This window comes from Tachypleus tridentatus, chromosome 6, assembly GCF_004210375.1.
Source record: "Tachypleus tridentatus isolate NWPU-2018 chromosome 6, ASM421037v1, whole genome shotgun sequence".
Taxonomy (NCBI): Eukaryota; Metazoa; Arthropoda; class Merostomata; order Xiphosura; family Limulidae; genus Tachypleus; species Tachypleus tridentatus.
The window spans coordinates 159,242,223-159,268,525 of NC_134830.1; the positions used below are offsets into that span (position 1 = coordinate 159,242,223).

General features: G+C 34.9%; 1 protein-coding gene across 7 annotated transcripts in view; it reads left to right on the forward strand.

The window, feature by feature from the left end:
- LOC143254261 (uncharacterized) overlaps positions 1-24,215 on the forward strand; it is a 57,813-nt gene extending 33,598 nt beyond the window's left edge. For 2 of the 7 annotated variants that reach the window (XM_076509127.1, XM_076509128.1), the window contains exons 3-5: positions 20,102-20,147; positions 20,633-20,696; positions 21,797-24,215. In XM_076509127.1, the coding sequence (XP_076365242.1) occupies positions 21,836-23,098 (1,263 nt within the window). In that variant the 5' untranslated portion in view covers positions 20,102-20,147; positions 20,633-20,696; positions 21,797-21,835 and the 3' untranslated portion in view covers positions 23,099-24,215. Of the gene's footprint in view, positions 1-7,099; positions 7,300-11,929; positions 12,421-20,101; positions 20,148-20,632; positions 20,697-21,796 lie in introns of those variants that run through there. The other 5 variants (XM_076509134.1, XM_076509130.1, XM_076509129.1 and 2 more) reach the window with 4 other exon arrangements.
- Positions 24,216-26,303: the final 2,088 nt, after the last annotated feature.

Genomic DNA, 26,303 nt, shown 5'->3' on the forward strand with positions numbered 1-26,303 from the left:
TCACAATATTGTTGGTTTCTTACAATTTGTATACTATAAACCTCGGAGGCTGTAATTGTGATTAACGCTTATTAATTGGGAAGGCCCGGCATGGCCAATCGCGTTAAGGCGTGCGAATCGTAATCTGAGGGTCGCGGGTTCGCATCCGCGTCGCGCCAAACATGCTCGCCCTCCCAGCCGTGGGGGCGTTATAATGTGGCGGTCAATCCCACTATTCGTTGGTAAAAGAGTAGCCCAACAGTTGGCAGTGAGTGGTGATGACTAGCTACTTTCCCTCTAGTCTTACACTGCTAAATTAGGGACGGCTAGCACAGATAGTCCTCAAGTAGCTTTGTGCGAAATTCCAAAACTTGAATCTGACGATGACCGAAGAAGGTCGAAACGTTGTTCGCTCCTCTATGTAGAATGTTCTCTATCCATACCAACCGTTTTTACATATATATTTCACTACAAGTGGGTTTTCTCGTCATCACAGTCTATGTTCTTAAAAAATGTCTATAGTATATCCATCTACACAGCTTTAGCTATTCTATGATTGGTTGCTGTCAAATTCGTACACGACCAAGCCATCTGATCTTTATTACCATTTTTACCCAATTACTCTCAAATTTTTCCATGTAGATCTCGTTTCCTCTCATCCATGCCAGATAACCAGACCAAACTTCTAAACAACATAAGCTTCATAGTAGTGAATAAACCTAAATTATTCCATGTTGTTTTCGATTTTGTAAAAAAAAACAATCTTATTTTTTACCAATCTAGTCTTTACTTCCTTCAATGCATCTCCGTCCGGAGGCGTCGGAACCGACGGATGCTATAGCAACCCTACTTTAACATGTTTGACTTGCATAGCAACTGTTAATTATTATAACACATTAATTTTCAAGATTGAAATTCCCTTTATTTTTATACCCCGTTCAAAAATGGTTTCGTTTATCAGACGTGTGGAGGCGCAGTTAAGAAAATGTATTTAAAGCCGAAACATAATTGTAACTTGGTCCCGGTGTGGCTTAGTATTTAGCGTGTCAGACTGTGGATCCGAGGGCTCGTGGGGCTCCTCCTATCGTCGCAAAAAACAAAGGTCACACTCTTCGTTTTGGAGTAGCGTGTGCGTTGCAAAACTTGCCTATTTCTACTATTCGATTAAACTGCCCTGGCATGGCCAGGTGAATAAGGAACTCGACTCGTAATTTGAGGGTTGCGAGTTCGAATCCCCGTCACACCAAACATGCTCACCCCTTTCAGCCGTAGAGACGTTATAATGTTACAGTCAGTTTTCCTATTCGTTGATGAAAGAGTAGCTTAAAAGTGGGCGATGGGTGGTGATGACTAGCTGCCTTCCCTTTAGGCTTACACTATTAAACTAGGGACGGCTAGCGCAGATAGCCCTAGCGTAGCTTTGCATAAAATTCGAAAAACAAACAAATTATTCGATTAGAATAGCCCAAAGCAGGCAGCGGTTTGCTGTTGAGCAGCTGCCATCCCTTTAACCTGTTAGTTCAAATTTAAAAAGCTAGTTCATGTAACTCTTGCGTAGCTTTAGAGAATGTCCAAAACACACGAGACTAAACTTCTAAGAAAATTATAGATTTATTCAAGTGTTTTTTGTAGGTCAGATGTATTTACTTCAATTATACGTGTATTAAAGTTGAATTTACTTGCACGTGCTTAAGCCATCAATTAAACATTAATAATTAAAATAAGCTTTTTAAGAATTACATGTTCCGAAACTTAATTACTTATTTACTTTCTCTAGTTGAAAAACTGAAAGTAGTGTTACTTTTATGTGACATTTGTATTAAAACCTAAACGTTGTCTGTTCCCAGAATACTGTATTATTTGATTTATAATAACAGCTTTATATTATCAAATAAGCATTTGTATTTAGAATTACTTTTTTGTTGTTTTCACTGTTTATTTTTTCCGGGAACCATGATATATCAGGACTTTGACTTTCAATTTGAAGGTCTTGGGTTCGAAACCCACCATTGAACATGCTCGCTCTTTCAGCCGTGGGTGCCTATCATATTTAGTAGTAGTCCAGTAGTTGGCGGTAAAGAATGTTGACTAGTTGCCTTCTTCTTGTCTATCACTTCTAAATTAGGGACAACTAGCGCAGATAGATAGCCCTCGAGTAGTTGTTTTTTGTTTTTTTTTAAAGCGTTAACACCAGATGGATTAGAACTTTGTAAGTACGTTTAGGGTCTTACCTGAGGATAATGTTGAATACAAACATTTCCACGGGTGAGGAGTGAAGCTGGAAAAATTAGTTAAAAATCTACAAAATTGAAAATACTGTTCTTCAAGTTTTGCGTTTGCACAAGACAGTTTCCTTTGTACAACCCCTGGATTAAATCCTGTCTAGGGAGCAGCGTCTTTATAGTCAACAGCTGGAATTCCACTGAGTATAGGAAAAAACAATAGCAAAAAAACAAACAAATCTGAACCAAAATGTACTGTATACCGTTATACGGACTTAGAACCGAAAATAAATTGCACTACATCTGACATTCCACAAAACAATATCGACAGCCTTATCCAACCGACATCCAGTGGTCCGTGACAAAAACTGTCATGTTCTTATTTTAGTTAATGTAAGTGTTGACTCATGAAGTTGATACGACAGCTCTTGCAGGCAACTTTAAGTTACTTTAATGAATTAAATGTAATGTTATATATATATATATATATGAATGACGATTCATTTTGTAATGGAATGAGTAGTAATATACATAATATCGGAGAATAACGTGCCTGATAAATGATCTGAGATCGAGGTTTTCTTTTAAGTTTTTACGTTCAAATAGCTATAAATTGATCGTTTTAATTTGTATACTGAATAATGGCTTTATCACTTCACGACAAGAGTAATGGAGGGGCTACAATGCTAGGCTGTGTGAATTGGAAGGCTTAAACGAGCCGACAATATGCTGCAGAACCATATACGAGTTTTCAGCTGTGAATGCGTTATAAGAGTGACAGTAAGTCACAGTGTTCTGTCAAGATTGTTCCTGTTGGCACGGATTGGCTATCGACAACACTGAATTATGAACTGCCACGCCTTACTGAAACTGAAGGTTCTGTGTATTTCGCAACATTATGGTTAATCTGTTGATTATATTGTGTTTACATTAAGTTTTTACAAGGAAGTTTCGTGTGCACAAATAAAGTGTGGTAGAGTTAGAATCCAGGACCTTACAATCGAACTTTGGTGTTCTACGCCGCCACTCAAAAAAAGAAAGACAATTGTGTAAGTGTTGTATCGCGAACTACCAAATATACTTTAAATATTAAATAAAGTATCCATATATTATATCGGTCTTATATTGTACACTTATAGTAGTAGTACAAAAGTGTTAAATGTACTTACAAAGGGTATTTAGTGGGTTAGTCCTTTGCTTTCAGTTTTGTCTAGCACAGCATATTAGTGGTATTATGTTCGAAACCTTGCGAGAAATTAAAAAAAGATCCCCTCTCTTCAAGGCTCTAGGATAACATCCGAAGATAAGCTTGTTTGTGAGAGAGGAAGACTGTGGGTGGCGGATTATATTTTAACTCTGTTGACAAAGCTCTTTGAAAGTCCAAATCATTTTAACAGATTTTCAGCATTAACACTTAAGATTAAGGGTCTCCGTCACACCAAACATGTTTGCTCTTTCAGCCGTGGGGGCATTATAATGTGACGGTCAATCCCACTATTCCTTGGTAAAAGAGAAGCCCAAGAGTTGGCGGTGGGTGGTGATGACTAGCTGCCTTTCCTCTAGTCTTAAACTGCTAAATTAGGGACGGCTAGCGCAGATAGCCCTCGTGAAGCTTTGCGTGAAATAAAAAAAAAATAAAGGTTTTAAAACACCAGTAAACCTCTTGATTTCGTAACGTTAATTGTATGGCAATATCATTGATGTAATCCCATTTTTATTTTTCTCTAAGTTTTTCAATAAACATCACTGAATAAACGACTGTTTTATAGGTTTGTCATCAAATAAAGTTATGCCTTTGTTAAAAAAATATAGGTACTAAACTCTCTTATTACTGTAAGTTTGTTAGTCATGACGATGATTGGATCTCTCACCTAAGTTTGGCTTTTTTATAAAAGTTTAAATGGGGTCTCAAATATAAATATTAAACAACCTTTTTTTTTTCAACTCTCATTTAATTGTCTCCACAAAGAGATGAACTGTTTTCCTATTGTTTATTCTTTTTCCAAATACTTCTCAGTTAACCACCAATCCCTCATTTCCCTGCGGATTGACTTGAAATTCGGTAGGATTGTACCTCTAATTGTCGTGTTTTGTTTTGGTTTCGGTTTAAGTATTTTATTTTAAGAATAATGTGTGGCCACAGGTAAAACAATCCAAGAGTGTATATTTTGGGCTCCTGTGCTGTCATAGTTACTGTAATCAAATACAGTAGTACCTCGGTTGTCGAACGATTCCCTTCTTGAACAATTCGGTTTTCGATCGGTTTTCGAGCATATTGTTTGAGAAAAAATGTCTCGGTTGTCGAACATAAACTCGGTTTCCGAACCAAGCTGTCGTGGCCCGAACTCCCGAAATAACCCGACTGATGACCCGAACGACCCTTCGACCATTTTCGGCCCACGCTAAGCTTGTCCAAAACATTTTACCCGCACCTGTCACTCAGTCCACACCCCCGATAAAATCTGCTGTGAACGTTCTCGTTTTTCGTGTTTTTTTTTTCTAAATATTCTGATTAAATAAGCCACCATGGGGTCAAAGAAGGATAATGAACGCAGCAAACCAAAAAGATAAGTTGTTAGAACCACAATAGAGGTGAAAAAAGATCTCATTGCAAAGTATGAGAGTGGTGTTCGCGTGTCTGACCTTGCTACACAGTTTGGTATGGTGAAGTCTACAGTCTGCACCATACTGAAAAATAAAGAGTCATCAAAGGAGCTGATGTTGCAAAAGGAGTGACTGTGCTTACGAAACAAAGATCACAAACAATGAAAGAGGTAGAAAAACTGTCGTTGATTTGGGTAAACGAAAAACAGTTAGCTGGTGACAGCATTTCTCAGACCATCATTTGTGTGAAAGCAAAGCAGTTGCATACTGACCTCCAGAAAAACACCCCTGGAACGAGTGCTGATACAAGTGATGCCTTTAAGACTAGTAGGGGTGGTTTGAAAACTTTAGGGAGAGAAGTGGCATACATAGTGTGGTGAGACATGGGGAGGGTCCCAGGCAGAAACAAACCTCATTAGACAAGTTTTTAGTGAGAAACAGGTCTAGTGAGTCTCAAGCAGGTTGTAGCAGTACAAAGAGAAAGAACTCCAGAAGGAGAGTTACCTGACGTTTTTATGGAAGGTGACACCCCTTCCAAACAATAATAACCCTCCTACTCTCCACGTTCCTCACCACTTTTTACTTACGCCATCAGCTCTCCTCAGCACAGGTAAAGTGCAGTTCATTTATTGTTTTTTTGTTGTGTTTATATTTTTGTGGTTGACATGTATTATTATACAGTATAAATAAGCAATATTTTTACTTAAAATACTTCATAATGCGTAATTTTTGGAGGTCTGTAACGGATTAAGTTAATTTACAGTATTTCTTATGGGAAAAATTGATTCGGTTTTCGAACAGCCTTCTGGAACGGATTAAGTTCGAGAACTGAGGTACCACTGCATAAATGTTCATGAGCCTAACACAATGACAAACAATAGTGGGGGAGGTTGCCCATTTTTAGTAATTATGAAAACGGAGGGGTCAAGATTCCACAAACAGCATAATTTTTTTGGTTTTGATAATTACTTCGCTGTATTTAGGCAATTTTACGTGGGATTTAATGCAAATTTTGGAATTTTTATCTTTTGCTCAACTTTACGGCAAAGAAAAGCACACTTTGTGGATTTCATGTTGACGTTCCTGCGTATGTTAACCAGCTTGCGTGGGATTTGGTATAAATATACCTAAATGTAGGTACCAAGCTGTGATATAGACAGCTTTTGATTTTTTTGTATGCTTCTTACGATTTGTTATGGTGTCAATATTGGCTATGTTGGGATTGCAAGAGTGAGAAATGTTGCATTTGACCACGAATGCTGGTGTTTTTCATTTTAATATATTTCTTTAATAAAATGATTATTAATTTAAATGAAGCCTAAAATATTCTCCAATAGATAAAATAAATTATATTTAATGCAAATTATAATACCTACAATTGGATTAAAATCCTAGACATTAAGTATTTTAGGCATTTGTATATCGATGTTAACAGTTATACATTATCATTAAAATTTAAAGATTCACCAAGCAATTTTTGTTTTCGATGTATACGTATATGCACACACAATATTTAATATTACCTTTTAAATTGGAATTAATAGGAAGTAATTTTATATTAATATTAAGCCTTAAATAGCGACCATCATTAAGTGATGCTGCCACCTACAACATTCCCGCTGTTTAAGGGTTAAGAAAAGTGAATTAGTTCGTAACTAACAAAATGTACTTCTAACTTAACTCAGGTGGGAAAACTTTTCTTATTTATTAAATTTCAAAATAATTTAAATAAATAAAGTTTGTTTGTTTTCTGTGTGTTTTTTTGTTTCACGGACGAATTTGTTCTTTGTTTTTTTTTTCTTCCTTTCTCACGTTTGTTGTTATTCAACGCGTAAAGACGCTTTGTTTGGAATTTCATTTTAAGCTGCTAAACGTCTCTCAGTTGAAACCATACCAGAAGAATCAAACAAGTGTTGATTACTTTGTGGTAATTATCCAATCGTGTCAATTAAACGTACAAATCATTTGTATTATGTATAAGTTTTTTTTATTAGAATTTGTTTACGAAAGTTATTTGCTGTTTTACCACGTATCAAGTCTGTGAAAGAAATTCAAATTGAAGCACATAACAAGCCATAGCCATGCGTAAATAAAGTTAATGCACCTTAGTTGTGTCAGTTAGGAGGTCGGGTATTCATAAATTCTAGAGCTACCAAAGTAAAGGTCAAAAACCAAAATACGGCAGTTTGCATATGTTTAAGGGCCTTGGACATTGTTCAAACAACAACTGATAAAGGCTCGTAAGTTCTCTGTATCTTGCGCAAAAACAAATGAGTACTTCGGCCCTTCGAAACAACGATTTCAGTAACTGCATCACCTGCAGAGGAAGAATAATTTATTCTGCTTCTATAAAAGAAGTGACTAAAAAAGGTTAATATTTTAATTTTAGATTCGTGTGGAAAACTTCACGACTTTTGTCTTTTAGTTTCTATTATTTGACATCTTTGTAGTGTTCCGCAGAAAAAAAATAATTAATTTGACTGCCAGAAAGCAGGTGAGTTTAAGTCGTATAAGTGATAAAGTTAGTTGATGTTTTGTTTGTGTACAAGTGTCATACGTTTTGGCTTTAAATGTCTGAGCTTGTACTGTATTACAATTATTATTTTTTTGTAGTATGGCCGTTTCGTCGCGAGCAGATAAAAGTAGTTCCTACTTTTTGGTTTTAAATTTCTAAACTTGTACAAAAATATATAAAATATGAATATATTATTAAAAAGGCCACCTGATTCGAAATACTTTATTTTATAATATGTTTAATTGGTTGGACTGTTTGTTTGTAAATGAGCACAAATAGCCCATTGTGTAACGCTGTGCTTTTCTCAAAACAGGTATCGAAACCCGGTTTCTAGCGTTGTAAGTCCGCAGACATGCCACTATGCCACTAGGGAAGAAGGGGAGATTGGGAAACACAGCTCTTCAGTTAACATATTCAGATATAATAACACTTACAGCTTTTCAGTTAACATATTCAGATATAATACTTTTTAACAAAATCAATGTTTTTACAATAAATAGATCTAAGTGAAAATATTTCAATAAACATATACTTGAATTTTATTATTTCAAATCTATATAAATAGCGTGATCTTATAAACAAAATGAATAAATAAATAAATATGTATTATTTAATGTCCATAAAATAACGTCTCAAATTTTTGGCCGTTTGCTTTGTTATAAAAAGAATGTGAAAATGGACAAGAAAGTACCACTGAGTGTAATTATCTCGGATGTCAAACTCTGTGTTCTAGGTTATGTTATTAATACCAATATTATTAAAGACCTAAATGTCCTCTGTTGGTACAGCGGTAAGTCTACGGATTTACAACGCAAAAATTAGGGGTTCGATTCCCCTCGGTGGACTCAGCAAATAGCCCGATGTGGCTTTGCTATAAGAACACACACATAAATAAAATTATGGTGGACTTGGTACCCATTAAGTTAACGTGCACGTGCCGGGAGGTTTCATACGTTTTCAAACCTAAATCCCATAATTTATATCAATACTTCTTGGAATATCTTGTAAGCAAAACAAAACAAAGATCTACGTATCTGCAGGGCTAAGATAAAACTTTAAGCTACACAAAAATGACTTTTTTCTTTTTTCAAATCTAAGAAACAAATGAAACCTAAAATAGTTTGTGGCACTTAGTGTTTGGTTCAGTCAGAAGATTGCTAAAATTTTGGGGATTTCGTGATGACGAGAAACCCACTTGAAGTAAAAATGTATTCTCAAGACGGCTGGTATGGGTATTAAAACTTTAATGAAAATAAATTATATAACACTGTTTCGATTTTCTAAGGTCATACCTTGGTTAACCTGAAGATGACCTAAGAAGGTCGAAACGTTGTTCTATACTTTTTTTTTAATTAAAGTACTAATACCCATACTAGCCGTCTTGAGAATATATTTTGGGGGTTTGATTCTCGACATGGGCACAGTTCATATTACTCGGTATGCAACTTGGCGTTGAAATAAGAACAATCAATAATACCCTGAAAAAAAGAGGAAAAAATCACATTGAAGTTTCCTCTACAAATTCTCGTAACCAAATTCCACAAATTGTTACCCAAAGAAAAGCTCGAGCTCCGATATAGAGATCGCAATCCGTGTAGTTCATAGTTTACCTCGGGCATCTACCCGTGTTTGTTTATCATTAAACCTAAAGTTACAAAATGATTTAACATGTGCTGTTTCTTCCGCATTTTTAAGCCTATAGAATTGCTGTTAAACCGCAATTAATAGATGCGCGGTTCTACAGATCAGTGGTTGTGATTTCCAAACAATTCTGAGCTCATGCTGTCTGTGCTCTGTTCACTATGGATACTGAAACCAAAGTTTTAGCGCCGTGAGCCTGAAGTCTTACCTGTAGGCTCCAATACCTATTAAAGTTTGTTCATGGACTGAAGATGTTGACCAGTGTCTCTCTCTCTATGTATGTATGTATATACATATATATATTTACGTGTGTGTGTGTTTAAACATTGCAGTACTCCTGAGGAAGAAAACGCGTATATATATTATCTGTAAAAGAAGTAAAATATGCTTGTCTACATTTACTGAGTGGAATGTGTCTTTGTACAGGACGGAACAGAAACTGTTATACAAGTTGATGGATAGCTCCGACACAGCAGTTGTGTAATAATAATTTTATCTACATCCCAATCACAGACGTACATGCTCAATACTAGATGTGGCCCTGGATCCGTAAGGATACATATCAGGCTTAGTGACAATCAGTGAACTAGATAGATCGTCAATTATAAGTGGAGACACAGACTTTTGTCAAGTAATAGTTTATATATGACAAAGGACCAACCACCCCTAATAGACTATTGTGTAGCTTTGTGCTTAATTCCAAATAAACAAAGGACAATATAGTGGAAAACAAGTAGATAATCGACAAGAAACAACAGTTCTGTGTTTCCTTTAGAATGTTAATATTGAAAGTTTTTGGTTCTGTTGTGATTTGTCCTCCGCTGGTTTGTTTGTTTTGGATTTCCCGTAAAGCTACTCATGCGCTATCTGCGCTAGCCGTCCATAATTTAGCAGTGTAAAACTAGAGGGAAGGCAGCTGGTCATCACCTTCCACCGCCAACTATTGGACTACTCTTTTACAAACGAATAGTGGGATTGACTGTTACATTATAACGCCTCCACGGCTAAGAGGGCGAGCACGTTTGGTGGGATTGAAACTCGAACCCATGACTTTCAGATTGGTAGTCAAGCGCCCTAACCACCTAGCCATGTCAGGTCTCGTTTGGTACTCCAGTAACACTATTGTTACGTATTATAATTTATCTCCAATTTATTATATTACGTATTATAATTTCAAGCAGCCAGAAATTTTAATTTTAACTTAGAAGTTAATTGAATGGCTATACGTATAAAATTTGTGTTATTTCCCAACAAGATCCACACACGTAATTTTCTTTCTTAACACAAATATATTGTAATATATAAACAACGATACAATTTATAATGATTATTACAAATAAACAATTTATATATAAAAGTTTTTTTTTTTTTTATAAGCTTACAAACAATATTTAGTCTTCTATTTGGTCTGGAACTAAATATTTTATCCACGGTTTACGATGAGCGAATTAATTTGAAGTTTATTGGTACAGCTCACTTAACGGGTAAGCTATCTCTCTCATCACGCGAGTTTTTCACAGACGAAAATACGTAATGTCCTCATAGAAATACTAACGTCGGAAGTTAATTCACTGAAGTCAAACGATTTGTAATGTCTAAATCTATAAATGATCCTGGTTGAGCATCTGTACTTTCCTGGTTAATAAGCGTTAATCGTATTTATAGCTTCCGTGATTTATGGTGTACTAACTATAAGAAACCAACGATATTATGAAAACTGTCTCTTGATGCATGATTTATTAACTTTAAGCAAGGTTCTTGAAAGTTCAGTTGGCAACAATATTTTATTTACACACGTAAGTACTTTGTCATTTCTTACGCCCAAGAATGTTCTGCAAATTTAGAGAATAGGTGGAAATTTCGCAACACGTATTTAACACTGTAAGTTGCACGCATTTATAAATATATATTTAAAACTAGCATTGATATTAAAATAAATACATAATGGTAAATATGTTACACTACTCATGTCAGGAAAGGATGCTACATTTCACAGAAGTTGTAGCAGCGTTGTTTGGATCGGTCACTGGTGCATAGCCTGCAGTTCAAGCTCTGGAAATACCCTAAGTTGTTGTTTCTTCTTGTATGTGTGAATAAAAAGTACAGGTTAGAACTAATTTAATGTTTGTTATTGAATTTGCCACAGTTGTATAGGGTACATAAATTCCGGGATGAAATATTCTGCATTTCATTTTTAACAGCTACAACCGAATAACTACAAAATTATTATGTCTCTGTATGGTGGGAGTGGAATGAGCTACGGTTAACGTGTCGGACTACTGATCCAAAGGTCCGGGGTTAGAGTCTTGATGTTGTTCTGTAGACTGTGAGCACGTTATGAAAGTGAAGACACTTGCTATCTGGTTCAAAGACCAAACATAGCACTTTAGGTAGTAAGTGATTATTGCTGGCCGCCTTTCCTTTGATAATTAGTTCACAGTTCGGAAAGCTTGTACCCGTATGTTCAGGGTCTCTGTCCTGACCGTGTAGTTCATGTGCACAGAAGACTGAAAATTCCAATCCCAGCTATCTTTGGTGTGAAGTTTTGTTTTTCTAAAGGGGAATTTAGAATGATTATACTACAAAATAAATACTCTCTTCCCTTGGGTTTTATTATGTGAGTTTGATTGTACCGCAGATTTTACCACTGAGCCAATGATATTATCAATATACATGTTACATTCTATAAGTTATTTGAATATCTTCTCAACTTTTGAAGAAGACTTGTGTAAAAAGGACAGGATTTAGTCTGGACACAGAACTGCAGCAGACAAATTTTAAAGTTGTTTTACTTTTTCTGAGTAAGTTTAAAGTTTTCAGTAAAAAATAATGTTTGGACTTGTATCTTTTTGTTTTGTTTCGGTTCTATTAAGACGATGCTGAAGAGGGCGCTATAAACCACATGGTTTTGTGGAACCATTGTGTGCGGTTACGAGCGTAGTTCAAAACTGAGGTCACGGAACAAGGTGTTTAGCATGTAACTAATTCTATGTTATTCGTTAAAAAAAAAGAAGTCGTATATACCAAAACATGGATGAGTTAAAGCAGCTAAATTATTTAACGTCACGCCGGCAGACGATTTTCCAAGCCTTTGATATCACGGATTGTTTCGAGTTCAAGTTTGTAACTTCTGCGGAACTGGTCAGCAAGAAAAGACATGGTGAATGGTATATTCAAATAAGGATCATTTTGAGATGCTTCCACTTTGAGATCATACACACAGTTTACAATTTTACTGCATGCACTAACTCCTCTGGTCTTCTCCTTTATTTCTTTTCAGAAACGAGAGGGTATGTCTTATTTTGTGCTTGCAGGAGAAATAGTGTGTCTTTATGTGTGCCAACATTTCGCACGATATTCGAAAACGATTAACAGTAATAACATTGGTTTTTTTATCTAATTTGTCAAAAGTAATATTATCGTGGAAAAAAATGTCAGACTTCTACAGAAAAATACTTGGTAAGTTTTAATATATTCTGAGAAAAGTAAGTAAATAGAACACTATATATTTATTATTATTTCTTGGAGGATATATAAACTATAAATAAAGGTGGCTGTTAATATTACTGAAGGTATGGGCGAGTTCAAACTGCTTGTATTACCCCAAAGCAGTTTCGTCTCGTGTTGCAGATACTGTTAAATCGCTTCCTTTTAATGACAGTGTTTAGGCTTAGCGTACTTAATTTCAAAATAACTCCTGTATTTAAACGTGGAAGCACAACTTGGCTATTCAGTTAAATATAACGAATTTGTTGAAAATGTTTCATTTTTTTACTATATAGAGAAGTCAAATCAGTATGGTAAGAATACAAAATAACATCGTAAACGATAGCGAAAATGTTGAACTCTTACGTTCCATGGAGGACGTTTATCTAACAACTCCCATCCTAAACTGCCCAGTATACCATATTTGGTGAACATAAATAAGGTCGGGGGACTCCTACTCCCTGTATTTCATAGTAGAATGAATTATCTAAAACTGTAGGATAAATAATGGTTTAATGTTATATTTTGCTTAGAGCAATAAAAAAATCTGAACTATATAAAATTATATAACGTAATTTATGAGCTATAAAAAAATTCCAACAAATTGCGGTTTTGTAATCTTCTATGATGTTTCTTGCGACTACGGGGGGTCAATTGCACTACAACCTTGTAGGGCTACGGCAACCTTGAAAGGGTCAGAATACTGTTCCTCGAGATCTCGGGCATGTAGGTGTTTTGGGTATTTCCTTCCATATTTGAGCAACTTTTAAATATGGAGATGTTATAAACACACACGTGTGTGTGTATGAGAATCCTGAAATACTTTACATATTTATCCCAGTACAGTGCCACCTGGTGAATGCAAGATATATTACTACTAAATTAAGCATGTATTAAAATACATATAGTATGAATAACACCAGAAAGAACAACACCAAATTACTTCACTCTGGGACACCAATGGCTACGGCAGCTTATGACAAAATAGAAGTGAAACTTATGAAAATATGCATTTATTAATATTGAATAATTATGAACAAGAAGTGTGGTGATAACTCAGTAGAAATGTGAGTCATCGTTTTCTGCCTCTGGAGAATAGGCTTGTTTGTTTGTTTGGGAATTTCGCACAAAGCTACTCGAGGGCTATCTGTGCTAGCCGTCCCTAATTTAGCAGTGTAAGACTAGAGGGAAGGCAGCTAGTCATCACCACCCACCGCCAACTCTTGGGCTACTCTTTACCAACGAATAGTGGGATTGACCGTCACATTATACACCCCCACGGCTGGGAGGGCGAGCATGTTCAGCGCGATGCGGGCGCGAACCCGCGACCCTCGGATTACGAGTCGCACGCCTTACGCGCTAGGCCATGCCGGGCCTCGGAGAATAGGCAACTATTCGAAAATGCTTTAACTTTTGGGTCTTTTAAAATCAACTTAAGTTATTTACAGTTCAAGCCTGCTCCCACAGAAAATATTTTATAGTTGTTGTTGGAAAACGCTAATTTGGAATTAATCAATGGCACAGTTTTTGTAATCATTCTACCAAATTGTTTTAATCAAATAGTGGCCGCAAGTAATATGACGTAGCTAAGCCTAACATCTAAATACTTCGTGATATTTCTTCAAAGCAGTTTTAATGGATAAAAGTGAATAAGCAAGTACAGTAATATATTCTGTGTGAGCATAGAATCAAGTGATATTTATGCTTGATCACCAAATATGTGCGACTTTTTTTCTTCAGAAACATCATGAAGACCGTGGACTGACAAGAGTAATTGAACAAGACAAGGTGTTTCCCTCTCTGCCTTGTTTTTTTAGACTGTATGATGCGCTAAGAATACCATAAAAGGATAGCTGTAATGTTGTAATATGCATAAGCGTGAAAAGTCATATCACGTGTCGTGGCCGCGTGATCTTCGTCACTCCACTATTTCCTCCCCATCTTTTAAAGCGTTGGACCCAAATCTGCTGATCAACTGAAAGAGTCCTCGTGCTAGGTGGTTCACGGTCGCGCCCTCTTGCGTTATTAGTATACAGAACGTTCTTCAGTCGGTAGGGTTACCTTATCTGAAGAATACGTTAAGGAAGGCGAATATCTCAACTTGTTCTGTGCACCATTTACGTGCGGTTATCAAACTGTTAGATTGAACAACTGATAGATATGTTTTAAAATTTTGAAGTAGATTTAGTGAAGACGAAACATCTGTGAAATCTATATCATATTAACATTTCATCTCCATCCTACACGATCCTCCATTTTTAAATATAAACCAATTGACTATTAAACGATAATAAACCTTTAGATAACCACAATTCTTATTTTAGGTTTCTGTACAGCAGGTGAATAGATCTTACAGCACACTTTTGACTAATGCAAACTAACACACATTTACGTATTTAAAATATATTTTATTTCTTACACATACGGTACAAGTTCTTATAGAGAAATAGACAGGTAGATACAACGTTTTGCTACCTTTATTTAATTATTTTTAAGCATAAAATTACACTGATTTGCGCTGTGACAACTGCAGGTATCGAACCCCTCCCTATTTGGCATTTTAAGGTCCCAAGCTTACATCCTGCTTCCGTAGAGTCAATATTGTGCTGTTTACGTTTTAGAAAAAAAAAGCCCACTACATTATGATGTTTCTTAATAACAATAATGTCCGTGAAAATTAACAGGATTATATCGGTTAAATTATATTAGAATTTATATCTGGTCTTATATGCAACTCCAAAATGTGTGTATAATGTTATGGTATATTACATTGAAATTCTAATTTAAACTTAATTATGTTAACAGCTGTATGCAAAAGTTTTGATAGACAACCGTACAAATCTGGACATCAAAACTAACCAATTGTCTTTGATGCGCTAACATCGTATACTTTTATACACTGTTAACAAATTACAGGAAGAGAGTTCAAAAGACTAAATTTGTTCTTTTATTTGGCTATTTCTAACCTCAATAATAGTCATTTTAAAGCGTATGGATTATAATTAATTCACTACAGCCTCTTGTTGGACCTGTACAATAAGGTAATGATAGACTATGTTGAGATGAAAGGAAAGAGAGAAGACGAAAGATGACCTTAATAAATTTAACCCATCAGCTAGCTATTAAGTGGAAATTATATATTTCACTCACGTATCCGGTTGTAATACAATATGCTGTGTAGGGTTCACTTTATATGAAGTCTTTTTTTTTTTCGTTCAAGTTAAAATGCAAGAATTTTTTTGTTCACTCAAACATATTAATTTACAGTTAATATTAATGTAAATTACTCCCTGAGTAAAAAAAAAAATTATTACCAGAGAGAGTTAACACACTTATTGATGTAATTATTACTAAACTAACTATTAAACATGCAGGAAAATTTGTTACCGATCGATTAATATAAAATGCTAGAAACTGGTTTTCAATACCCGTGGTGGACAGAGCATAGATATCTTTGAGCTTAACTTTTAAACAAACATCTTGTAATAATTAGTATTTGTGAAGTTTCTACATGATTTAGCACGCCATCTATTGAAAGTATATAAAAACAAAATCTTATTAAACAGTAGTAAAATAATCGAAATGTTTTCCATAAATTACCTAACTTTCAACCAAAATATATTTTCCTCTGAATTTAGAACATTCGATTTTCATAATATGCTTTGAAACTTTCAGGAAACTTCAAAATTTATCTTATTGTTAAAAACATCTATAATAATAATTGTGTATATTTAACCTCATTATAAATACAATTTAACCACCATACATCTTGTATTTATATGCAAATATAGTTAAAATGGCCGAACAGTGGAACGTATACTAATTTTACAACACGGAATAATGTCCCGTAGGTGGTCTAGGTCAGTAAGTGGGTTGTACCTCGTGCTACTCGATTTACACGCCCATTAAGTCTCGTCTTGAATCACGTAGTGTTATGAGATATAACGATAACAGTATCTTGTTTGTAGTTTTTTTTATGGAAAAGTTTTACAGGTTTTTAACTTTACTCTGATAAATTACAGTCCACTTCTCTCTGCCTACATGGGGTAAATACGTTTTATAAAATATTTTGAATATGCAAATCAGCTCATGATATGAAGTCATTGTAGAGCAAAATGTATCAGAACTACATCATTGTTCAGCATTTACAAGAGGTATTAATACCGGGTCTTTATATTTTCTAAGAAGGAAGATATTCATTGTATGTAGTGATTTTGAAACATAAAAGAATATAGATCAACTTGGGGCACCAAAATCATCTAAAGTTATTTTAAGTATTCTTCGTAAGTGTATAGTTTTATTATTAATAGATTTAACTCGCAGAAGTGAATAAAATTATAACGGAAAGTAGGGCTCGTGAAGTTCGTAGAATTGCTGTAAGAAGTATCCAAGACAAACGTTGCAGTAAAATGTACAAAAATAAATATTGATATTGTTTGGATATATCGTTTGTTCGTGTACGTTTTTTTTTTTTTTATAAGTTTATTTTGTTTTGGATATTTCATATAGCGTTCTATAAATAACAAACGATCTCTACTTTCGGTTAAAAATTATAATTAGTTTTTCCTGTTTACGTTTCATTGTTATATGTTCATGGAATGAATACAATAACCATAAACTTTCAGTTTAGCTATATCCTTGGCCGTAATGTTTACAACAGTTAACATCACGGCCCTGCATGGCCAGGTGGTTAAGGCGTTCGACTCGTAATCTGAGGGTCGCGTGTTCGCATCCCCGCCGCACCAAACATGCTCGCCCTTTCAGCCGTGGGTGCATTATAATGTTACGGTCAGTCCCACTATTCGTTGGTAAAAGAGTAGCCCAAGAGTTGGCGGTGGGTGGTGTTGACTAGCTGCCTTCCCTCTCGTCTTACATTGCTTTGCGCGAAATTAAAAAAAACAAACAAACAAACAACATCACAATCACAAATTTGTAAAATGTAATGTTTACTTGGATAAGTGTATAAAGCTGCCAAAGTGAGATTTAAATTTTTATAAATTTATTATTGTGGTTTTAATTCTTATATCATTATTATTATTATTTTTTGTTGTGCTGTTGGTACTTGATTTTAAAATTCGTATACTCTTAATACTCTTGTTTGTTTACTTGTGTGTTTTATCTGTTAAAGATACCGTATATCTATATATCGACATGTAGTGCCATCTGTTGTTGAATTGGTTTTAAAAGATATTTAAGTACTTCCATGATATCTTTACTACTTACAAAAGAAATCTATATATTTATTGGCATATCAAAAGCGGATAACCGCAGATCAGTCAAGTGAGCTGAAGAAAATCTTACAGCGATAGTCTGAGCCATCTAGGCGTTAGCCTCGCTGACGTGATCAAGTAGGTAGTGGACGAAAATGTTTTCAGAAATGTGTGAATTGTCACACCTTTCTAGCGTATTATTAGTAATAGTTGAGGAACTCGTAACCTGGACGGAAGTTATGTAAATTTATGATTAATGAGAGATTATCTTAGAACATATAAAGTTGTTTATTTTATATATAATTAAAAAAAGAACAAACAATAACACACGTAAAAGCAGCAAAATACAAAATATGAAACCATAAATTTGAATGTATCTACTTGATGGACCCAACAGACCTTCATGCCAAATTTGATGAAGATCCATCGATATGGGGCGAAGTAATGGTAAAAAACACATAAAAACACTCGTAAGAGGCCTAGCATGGCCAGGTGAGTTAAGGCGTGCGACTCGTAACCTGAGGGTCACGGGTTCGAATCTCCGTCGCACCAAACATGCTCGCCCTTTCAGCCGTGGGGGCGTTATAATGTGACGGTCAATCCCAATATTCGTTGGTAAAAGAGTAACCCAAGAGTTGGCGGTAGTTGGTGATGACTAGCTGCCTTCCCTCTAGTCTTACACTGTTAAATTAGGACAGCTAGTACAGATAGCCCTCGAGTAGCTTTGCGCGAAATTCAAAAACATACATTCGTAAAAACCGCAAAATTGAAAATTTGTGTGTATTTCCTCATGGAGCTAATGAAGTTCCATACCAGATTTGGTGAAGATCCGTCCAGTATCTTTCAAGTTAGAGTTCCATTATAGTATGATGAATGGTTGGCTTTTCGTGAATTATTTATAAGCCCTGTCGATCCCTCCTGTTGGCGCAGATAGCTTAATTGCTTTGCGCCATAAAATGCCAAACCCACCTTCTGTTTGGTACTTTAACGTGTTCAGTGCCGTAGACGAGATAACTCGTCCAAGCCGATCGGTAACACAGTGCCACGAACGAGTTAATTCGTTCTCAATACTACCTAACTGCAACACTAGATGTCAGCACCATACATGCATTTGACCTTCTTACAAATTGTTTCACTTACGATCTAAAATGGCGTCACGATAAAAGTTACAAAATGAAGAAGCATTAGAGTTGTATTGTAGCAGCTGCAATATTTGGTAGTCAACAGGTTAATGATATTATGGGCGAAATGTGTTTCCTCAGTTGTTCATTAACATTCTGTCAACAATTTAACTGAAATTTTTCTGTAAATGTATTTTCATTGCCACCTATTAATTAATAGTATAATTTCAACATTTTTAATTTGTCACTATTTTCTTGTTTTATATTATTCTAATACTTTATTTGTCCGAAACGAATTAAATGATATTTGGTCGTTGTCTGGGAATGATGGGCCAGACGTGATCTAATTGTTAGTTTCCCTTCTGGTATGGTTCGTTTTTCGCTACCGCCACTTCGAAATCGCGGGTGCGTTATAAGAGTGACATTACTATAAGAGTTGGCGGTGGGTGCTTTGTATGACATAGTTTTAAAAAGTTAAGATCCTCTAATAAGATAAGGACTTTGTTTGAAGTATAGATTGATAGTGTTATAATTAACTTGTCATAATTTTTCCATGTGGACAGTTGATTATATTTTCATTCACTTAAAAATAAATTGTCTAAAGACTATCTCGTCAAAAGATAAATTAAAAAACTATTACTTACACTTGCACACTAAACACTTGACTTTGGATAAAGCATGTTTATTAGGTATTGCATGAGAATATCATACTTACAATGTTTGTAATTTTTGTTTGTAGCCACGTCAACATAAATGAACTGTAAAAAAATAATAAAAAACTTGATTAATACAACGTTAGTATTTGCATATAATAATATTGTATGACATTTTGTTTAAATATTAGAGCAAAATTACCATTAATTATTAGTATACTACTCGCTTGGTGAATCAGTTAAGTTTAAAATAGTGCTAAAACCTAGTGTTCGAACCGTGCGCAGATAACCAACTGTAGGTTTGCGCTAGAAAACTAAAACTATTTATGGCTGAGATACCCAACATTCTTGGACACCATTTTGCTTTTGAAAACAATTGTACATCATAGTTATTACAAAAGACACTTTTTGTCAATGGCCGTCTGTAAGATAAGAAAGATAAATAAAAAGCCCAAATACTCGATAACACGAGCCTTTTTTAGGTAGACTTTCCTAAAGCACTCCAGCTGTTGAATATCTTCTTTCTCTGTTGGTCAAAGGTCATTCATTTCATAGAAGTGGACAAATTATATCTTGAAATAATGTAGACGTTGGCTTGTTTTCATTTCGATAGATAAATTTGTCGAGAATTGTGTAACCTGTCTTTTTTTTTTTCTTCTTTCTTTTACAGAAGACACCTAGAAGTACTACCGTACATAATCATTACAAAGATACAGGTGTGTTTTTTTGTTATGTGACTGTCACAGTGTATTTATTGTTATTAACTGTTTATCTGTGTTTATACTAAATCTTTCGATTTTATATAATCTTGAAAGAATTATGTATTTATTTTTAAATATTACGCGAATATGAAATTTACAGTAAACATAAACAGATGGCGCTAGTTGAGACTGACAACTGGGATAACACCAAGATAAGTACAATATTATTGTACTTATCTTGGGATATTGGTATAGTTCGTGAATAATGCTTTAAGATGTTTGAAGCTATATTTCAAATATATCCTTATTTTCTATATCAAAGATAATATTAACATAAGCAATAAATATATTCGTTATAATTGTTGATAAGGCTAACATAGCAACTGCGAGCCGTCCTTTGAAAAGAGGTGATGTTTACGGCCCGTAAATGTACACAAGTTGCACGTTAAATTAGGTCATTTTGTGCGTATCTTATACTGCTACACTGTTTTTGTTTTCAGTTCAGACGCATCATCTGTCCAGGACGAAAACTGAGCAGCATGTATAACAATTTATGATTCTTTGGTAGGGAATTACTATTTTTTCGTAGCAGTATGTAAATATGATAATTGTGATAATCCAGGTAAACTTAACGTCTAAGGTCGGGGGTTTGCGTGATAGTTTGATGGAGAGACGGTATTTTCAGTTTTTTAATGTTCCTTGGTATATTTTATTATTGAAATATCCATTATATTTTAATTAAGTTAGACTCTGAATATTCAAGTTTGACATGCAAGTTTTTATTGGCATACTTTCCGTTTCTAACTTGTGATCAAATTGTTCATCTTGTGAGTTTTTGCTCAGAAATTCTGATCTAACCCTACTAAAATAAATTATCCATATTGTTTTATGGTGGAAAAAATTCCTACCTTATTACTTAGTATTTTGAAATTCTTGAACAAAATATTAGTCATTCCAGAAGTTTTAAATATGAACTGGGAAGAAATAGTTTGTTTGTTTCTTTCATGGAAACAGTAATCATGTACGATGTGCAAAGAAAATGTAACAAATTATCTGTTCTTAAAAATACTCTGCCAGACACAGTAGACATTATCTCTTAATTTTAATGTAATATGATACTTTTGTGTAAGGTTTGAAAAAACCTGTATTAAAATTCAGCTTATTTAACCCTTTATTGCATGAAAACTATTATATTTTTAAAATACAATTCTCAGTTATTTGACTTTAAGTTTATTGTACACTAGAAATTTAGTATTAATTTACTTGCAAAGAAATAATTACTGAATATTCAGAAATTTTCACAAGTGTTTTGCTGGTCTCAACAATATTTCATTTGGGTAACTTATGGGGGGGGGAAGGAGGAAAGAAAAATATATTTATTGAATAAGATGTATTCAGCCATTATTGTTGTATGTGTAAGCCAGTGATCTTAACAATGTCAGAGAAAATAGAATGTTGTGCATGATGTCAACATGTTGCTTCATGTAGACTGGTAAAGTCTATGCTTACTGTTGTTTTTGTATTTCATTCTGTTTTTTCATCAAGTCTTATTTCACGTTTCTGAGTAGCTGTAATTAACGTTCTGAGTAAGATGATTAAAAAGCTAGTAATTTGCACCTTAGATGTACTTGTGTTTTATATTTATATAAGTATTTTATTTCCAGATTAAATAAAATTTGTGGTGATACTTGGCCACTTCTAAAATGCAGCAGTCCTCCCTGCTGGTCAGTCTTCCAGATCCAGTTTTATACCACATTTGTTCTCTTATTATTTCACCTTTCGATCTCTTACACTTTGGATCGACTTGTAAACGATTATGGACCATATCTTCACCACCAAGTCTCTGGCTTAGACATGTGTTTTCATGGTGTGAAGGTATGTGGCAGTGGATAGAAATACCAGAAGCAAGTCATCCTCGCGATTGGTTGATTGAACTCTTTCGTTCTTGTTGCTCAAAGCATCCCAAAACCTTGCTCTCGTGCAATTTAGGATCAGGAGAAGAATGGATACGTACAGAGTCTAAGCAGTTTCGTTGTATGCTGGGCATGCTACGTTACTCTTATGCTGATAGAGATGAACGATACAATCCCAAGGAAATGTACCGCAGGTGGATTTTTGACATCGGGCTTTATCATCGTACAAAACCTCACATTAACTTTTTCAGTGAAAACTTCACTCTAGACAATGTTGCAGTGAAGGAACTTGTTGAACTGGGACAGGCCAAGGAACGAGACCTAAGGTTGGAAGAGCCACGATTTTCCAATTTATGTATAAACTACTACATAAAGCGAATCAAATCAAGTTGTGGTGATTGGTGTGAGGAGTTGTTCTCTTCTGGGCCTTGTGGTAGTCTCTGTCCACTATTGTTGTGCCCATCGGAAGTGGGATACTCATCTGAACTGACTGGACCAGCTGGAGTAGCAACTTTGGTGTCAATAGTACTAGCAAAACACTTCTCTCCTCAGTGTCTTAATGGCAAAATCTCTTTACCTCACATGGTACAAATGATTCGGAAAGCATGCTGTAGCCTTAAAGTACACTTGGACCAACTTCTTCCTATTCAACAACAACAGTGGAAATCCCAGCCTTTAGCAAATTCTGTGATGAGTATGGCCTTTCAGGGTTTGCCCTCCTTAGATGCTTGGCAAGTAGATTTAGACAAGCTTCATATCAATTTGCACTGGAAGGAGATCATGCTACAGAGTTCTCGGTACTTGGAAGAGAATCACTGGCTCGACAGTATTGTTGACAACATTAGGATCAAATGGCGACATGCACTTTTGGAGGAAATTAGAAAAGTACTCGAAGGAAGTGAAGAAATGCCACGGGCTGTCACGCGTGTTAATCTGACGGATTGTGATCTGATTGGAGGAGACAATCGTAGACAGCAAATGGCAGCAGCTGCATTCATATCGGACATTGGAGTTTTGGTTACTTGGCAACTGGTGGGAAAAATTAATTTTTGATTGCGAGTTAGTTCTGTTGTTGAAGAAGACAAAAGGTTTACGGTATAATTATTAATAATAGATTTATATATATTACATTTTATTGATTTTAATATGAATTTAAATATTACGAGTCTTCAGTTGTCAATGTTAATAGTTTGTATTATTTGTCCATAAGTACACTCTGTCACAAAATTCTAGCAACTTCTATTTTCAAACACGTTGTAGTATTCTAGATTAAACCAATTATAGCCTGTTTTGGCTTTAAGATACATCAGACATGGTTTTTTTTTTTTTTATAGACTTCTATTCAATGTTTTGCATCATCTGTATTCTTCAGAGGCACAGTTGTATGGCTGCAGCCTTGTACTGCTAGAAGCCATGTTTTGATACCCATGGTGGGTAGAGCACAGACAGCCCTTTAAGTTGTTTTGTGCTAAACAATAAATTTCCTGATTCATCGCATTACTTGTGATTATCAGATTTGTTTTGTACTTTCTTCTCAGTACTTCTAATTAGTTTGTATCTATTTTGCTACATTAAACATCATCTGTTTTTTAGAGATGGCTACTTGAAACTGATCTAGCTCATACAAGGTCTGTTGCAGGATGTTTGTACTTCTATTATATTTTATGAATCTTTTGTTCTCTACTTCTCCCTGAAGCTTTAGTGTTCATCAGGTTGTACACTTTTTTTGCTCTAGCCTGTTTGGAAAAAGGATATTTTTCATCTTGTAACTATAAAATAGCCAGTTGATTGTTTTACCTCATCAGAATCTGGTGTAAACAGTTTACTATGAAATGCAATTTGTTAATCTCACCGACTTTGGGTATACTGCCAGAACCACATTACAGGAATTTTTCTCTTTTATACATTGTTTTCTTCAGCCAGTTTTTAACTGTTTTACAGTTTCATTACAAGTGACATTTAAAATATATATTCAAGGTAGTAAGCATATTACTCATATTTTATTTCATTTTTGCACTAATAACACCTTGTTTTTTGTGATTTATGCTAATATTAGTCTTTTAATGGGATAAAATAGTCATTTTATGTAAACATATACAGGAGGACCATATTGTATTTTATAAATATTTACACTGTGAATAAATAAAGGAACTTCTTTTTAACAACTTGACCTTGTGATGGGAGTGATTGTTTTGAGGCCTTCTGTACTTAGAAGAAACCATTCTCAAACCTTAATCTAAGAGGGATCATGTAGTTTATTTAAGGTGCCTGTTCTAAAACAAAACATTATTGCTTGCAAGTCTCTGCACAATGAAGGTTTGTGTTCAGTGTTGAGGGTATTTCTGATGACTTTGAGGTTAGAAAAAAAATGCAGCTTCAAGAAGTCTTGATAAATGAATAAAAATCCTATAACGTGAGCACTTTTAAAGGGTGGATTCTGGTGAGTTTGGGAAAGTAAGAAAGAACTGTTGAATGTTTCATCTTAACTTTATTTCGTTGACCCTTTACCTACATTAAGAAAATGCTCATCTTGTAGGAAGTTAAGATGCCAGTAAAATGTTATAATAAGCAAACTGAGGCTTTTTGTTTTTCATTTGATACTTAACAGTTGTAATAACTTCACCTGAGAATGTTCTGTTGAATTAAACACATTTAAAACTTGTGTCTATGTTTGTGTGTTTTGAAGAAGGAAACAAAAGGAACACACATGTAGCTGAAGAGCATTGTGTAGTTTTAACTTAAGTTATGGTCCTGAGTTATTTCACTAAATTGTAATTTTTGTGATTTATCCCCTACTAAAGAAAAAACAGAGTTTACTGGTGAATTTGAATAACATAAGGATATAATTTTTTAAGATGCGAATGCACGTACAACTAGTGAGAAACAATTGTTTGTTTTTTAATTTGTTCCAAGGCTACATGAGAGCTATCTGCACTAGGTGTTCATAATTTAACAGTGACGGATTCAAGGGAAGGCAGATGGTCATCACCATCCACTGTTAATTCTACCATTGCATAGGTGTTCTTTGTGGAACACCAGTAGAATCAGAGGTTTGATTCTCCCTGGTGAATATAGCAGATACCTCATTGTGGCTTTGCTGTAAGAAAATACACACACACATACCCCAACGAATGACGCTGATGACAGAGATTCGAACCTGCAATCCTCAGATTGTGAATTGTCTTAACCAATAGGCCCCACAATCTTTACAATTAAAAGAAAATAAGATAAATTATGTCAACTCTACTACATTTGTCACATCCAGTGCTGATGAATTCTTTAACCCAATACTAAGGCTTCTTAGGTTGGCTGTGATGGGATAAATGTCCTATCAAAAACAACCCCCGAGACAACATACCCTCAGTGTTAAAATAAATAAATAATGTTGTGTTATAAACGTACGAAGTTTATAATAATTAGAGTTCACTTGTTTAATCTTATGCACAGCATAACAGTAATTTTTTGTGAAGATTGATATATAGGAACACAACCACTGTCTGTCACATTCCATCTGATGTTGGGCAAAAGGCCTCGTTAGCACTGAATTTAACAAGTGCAGTGTAGTTAACAAGTTCCTAGGATTAAGAAGTAAGGGAATGTTATTTGTAAGTTGTGTGGCTACCCTTACTTATAGTCTCAACTTTGTTACACATATTTGCCCATCAATTGCTAGCACGTACCTGGAAGAAAAGTTGTAAAGTGTATGTTCTGTACAGCCTTTTTATATATATATTGGGCATCTTTGATCCATTTATTACCAGTGGCTGCTTATTGTTTTTTAATAGCCCAAACAAAGCCTTTCACTAGCTGGGAATGTGCTATCCCAATGTGAAAAATAGCTTCAGTCAGTTGTAGAGCCATAATATTTCACTCTGATTATATTAAGGCAGTTAAAGTTGTCAAAATCTGAATCAAAATGCAACTGCATCTGTTCTCAATGTACAAAGTGGAAACAGAAACTGTCCAAGTAACTGATTCATTTATTACTTCAAGGCTGTCCCTCAAGGAACTAATAATTCAGTTCCATCTGTTATGTTTCAGGAAATCATGATTCTTCATCCTTCACTACAACTCGGGCAACAGGTTGGAAAATAGAAGTAACAATAACATCAGCAAAAATTATATGCAACGTGCATACCACGTATTATAGACATATCTAACGGTTGCTTCCTGTTCTTAATCCTGATGTTGGTAACTGTTACTTCATCTCATCACATATTCAACTTCAATTAAAAAAACAAGAGGGGGTAACTTACTT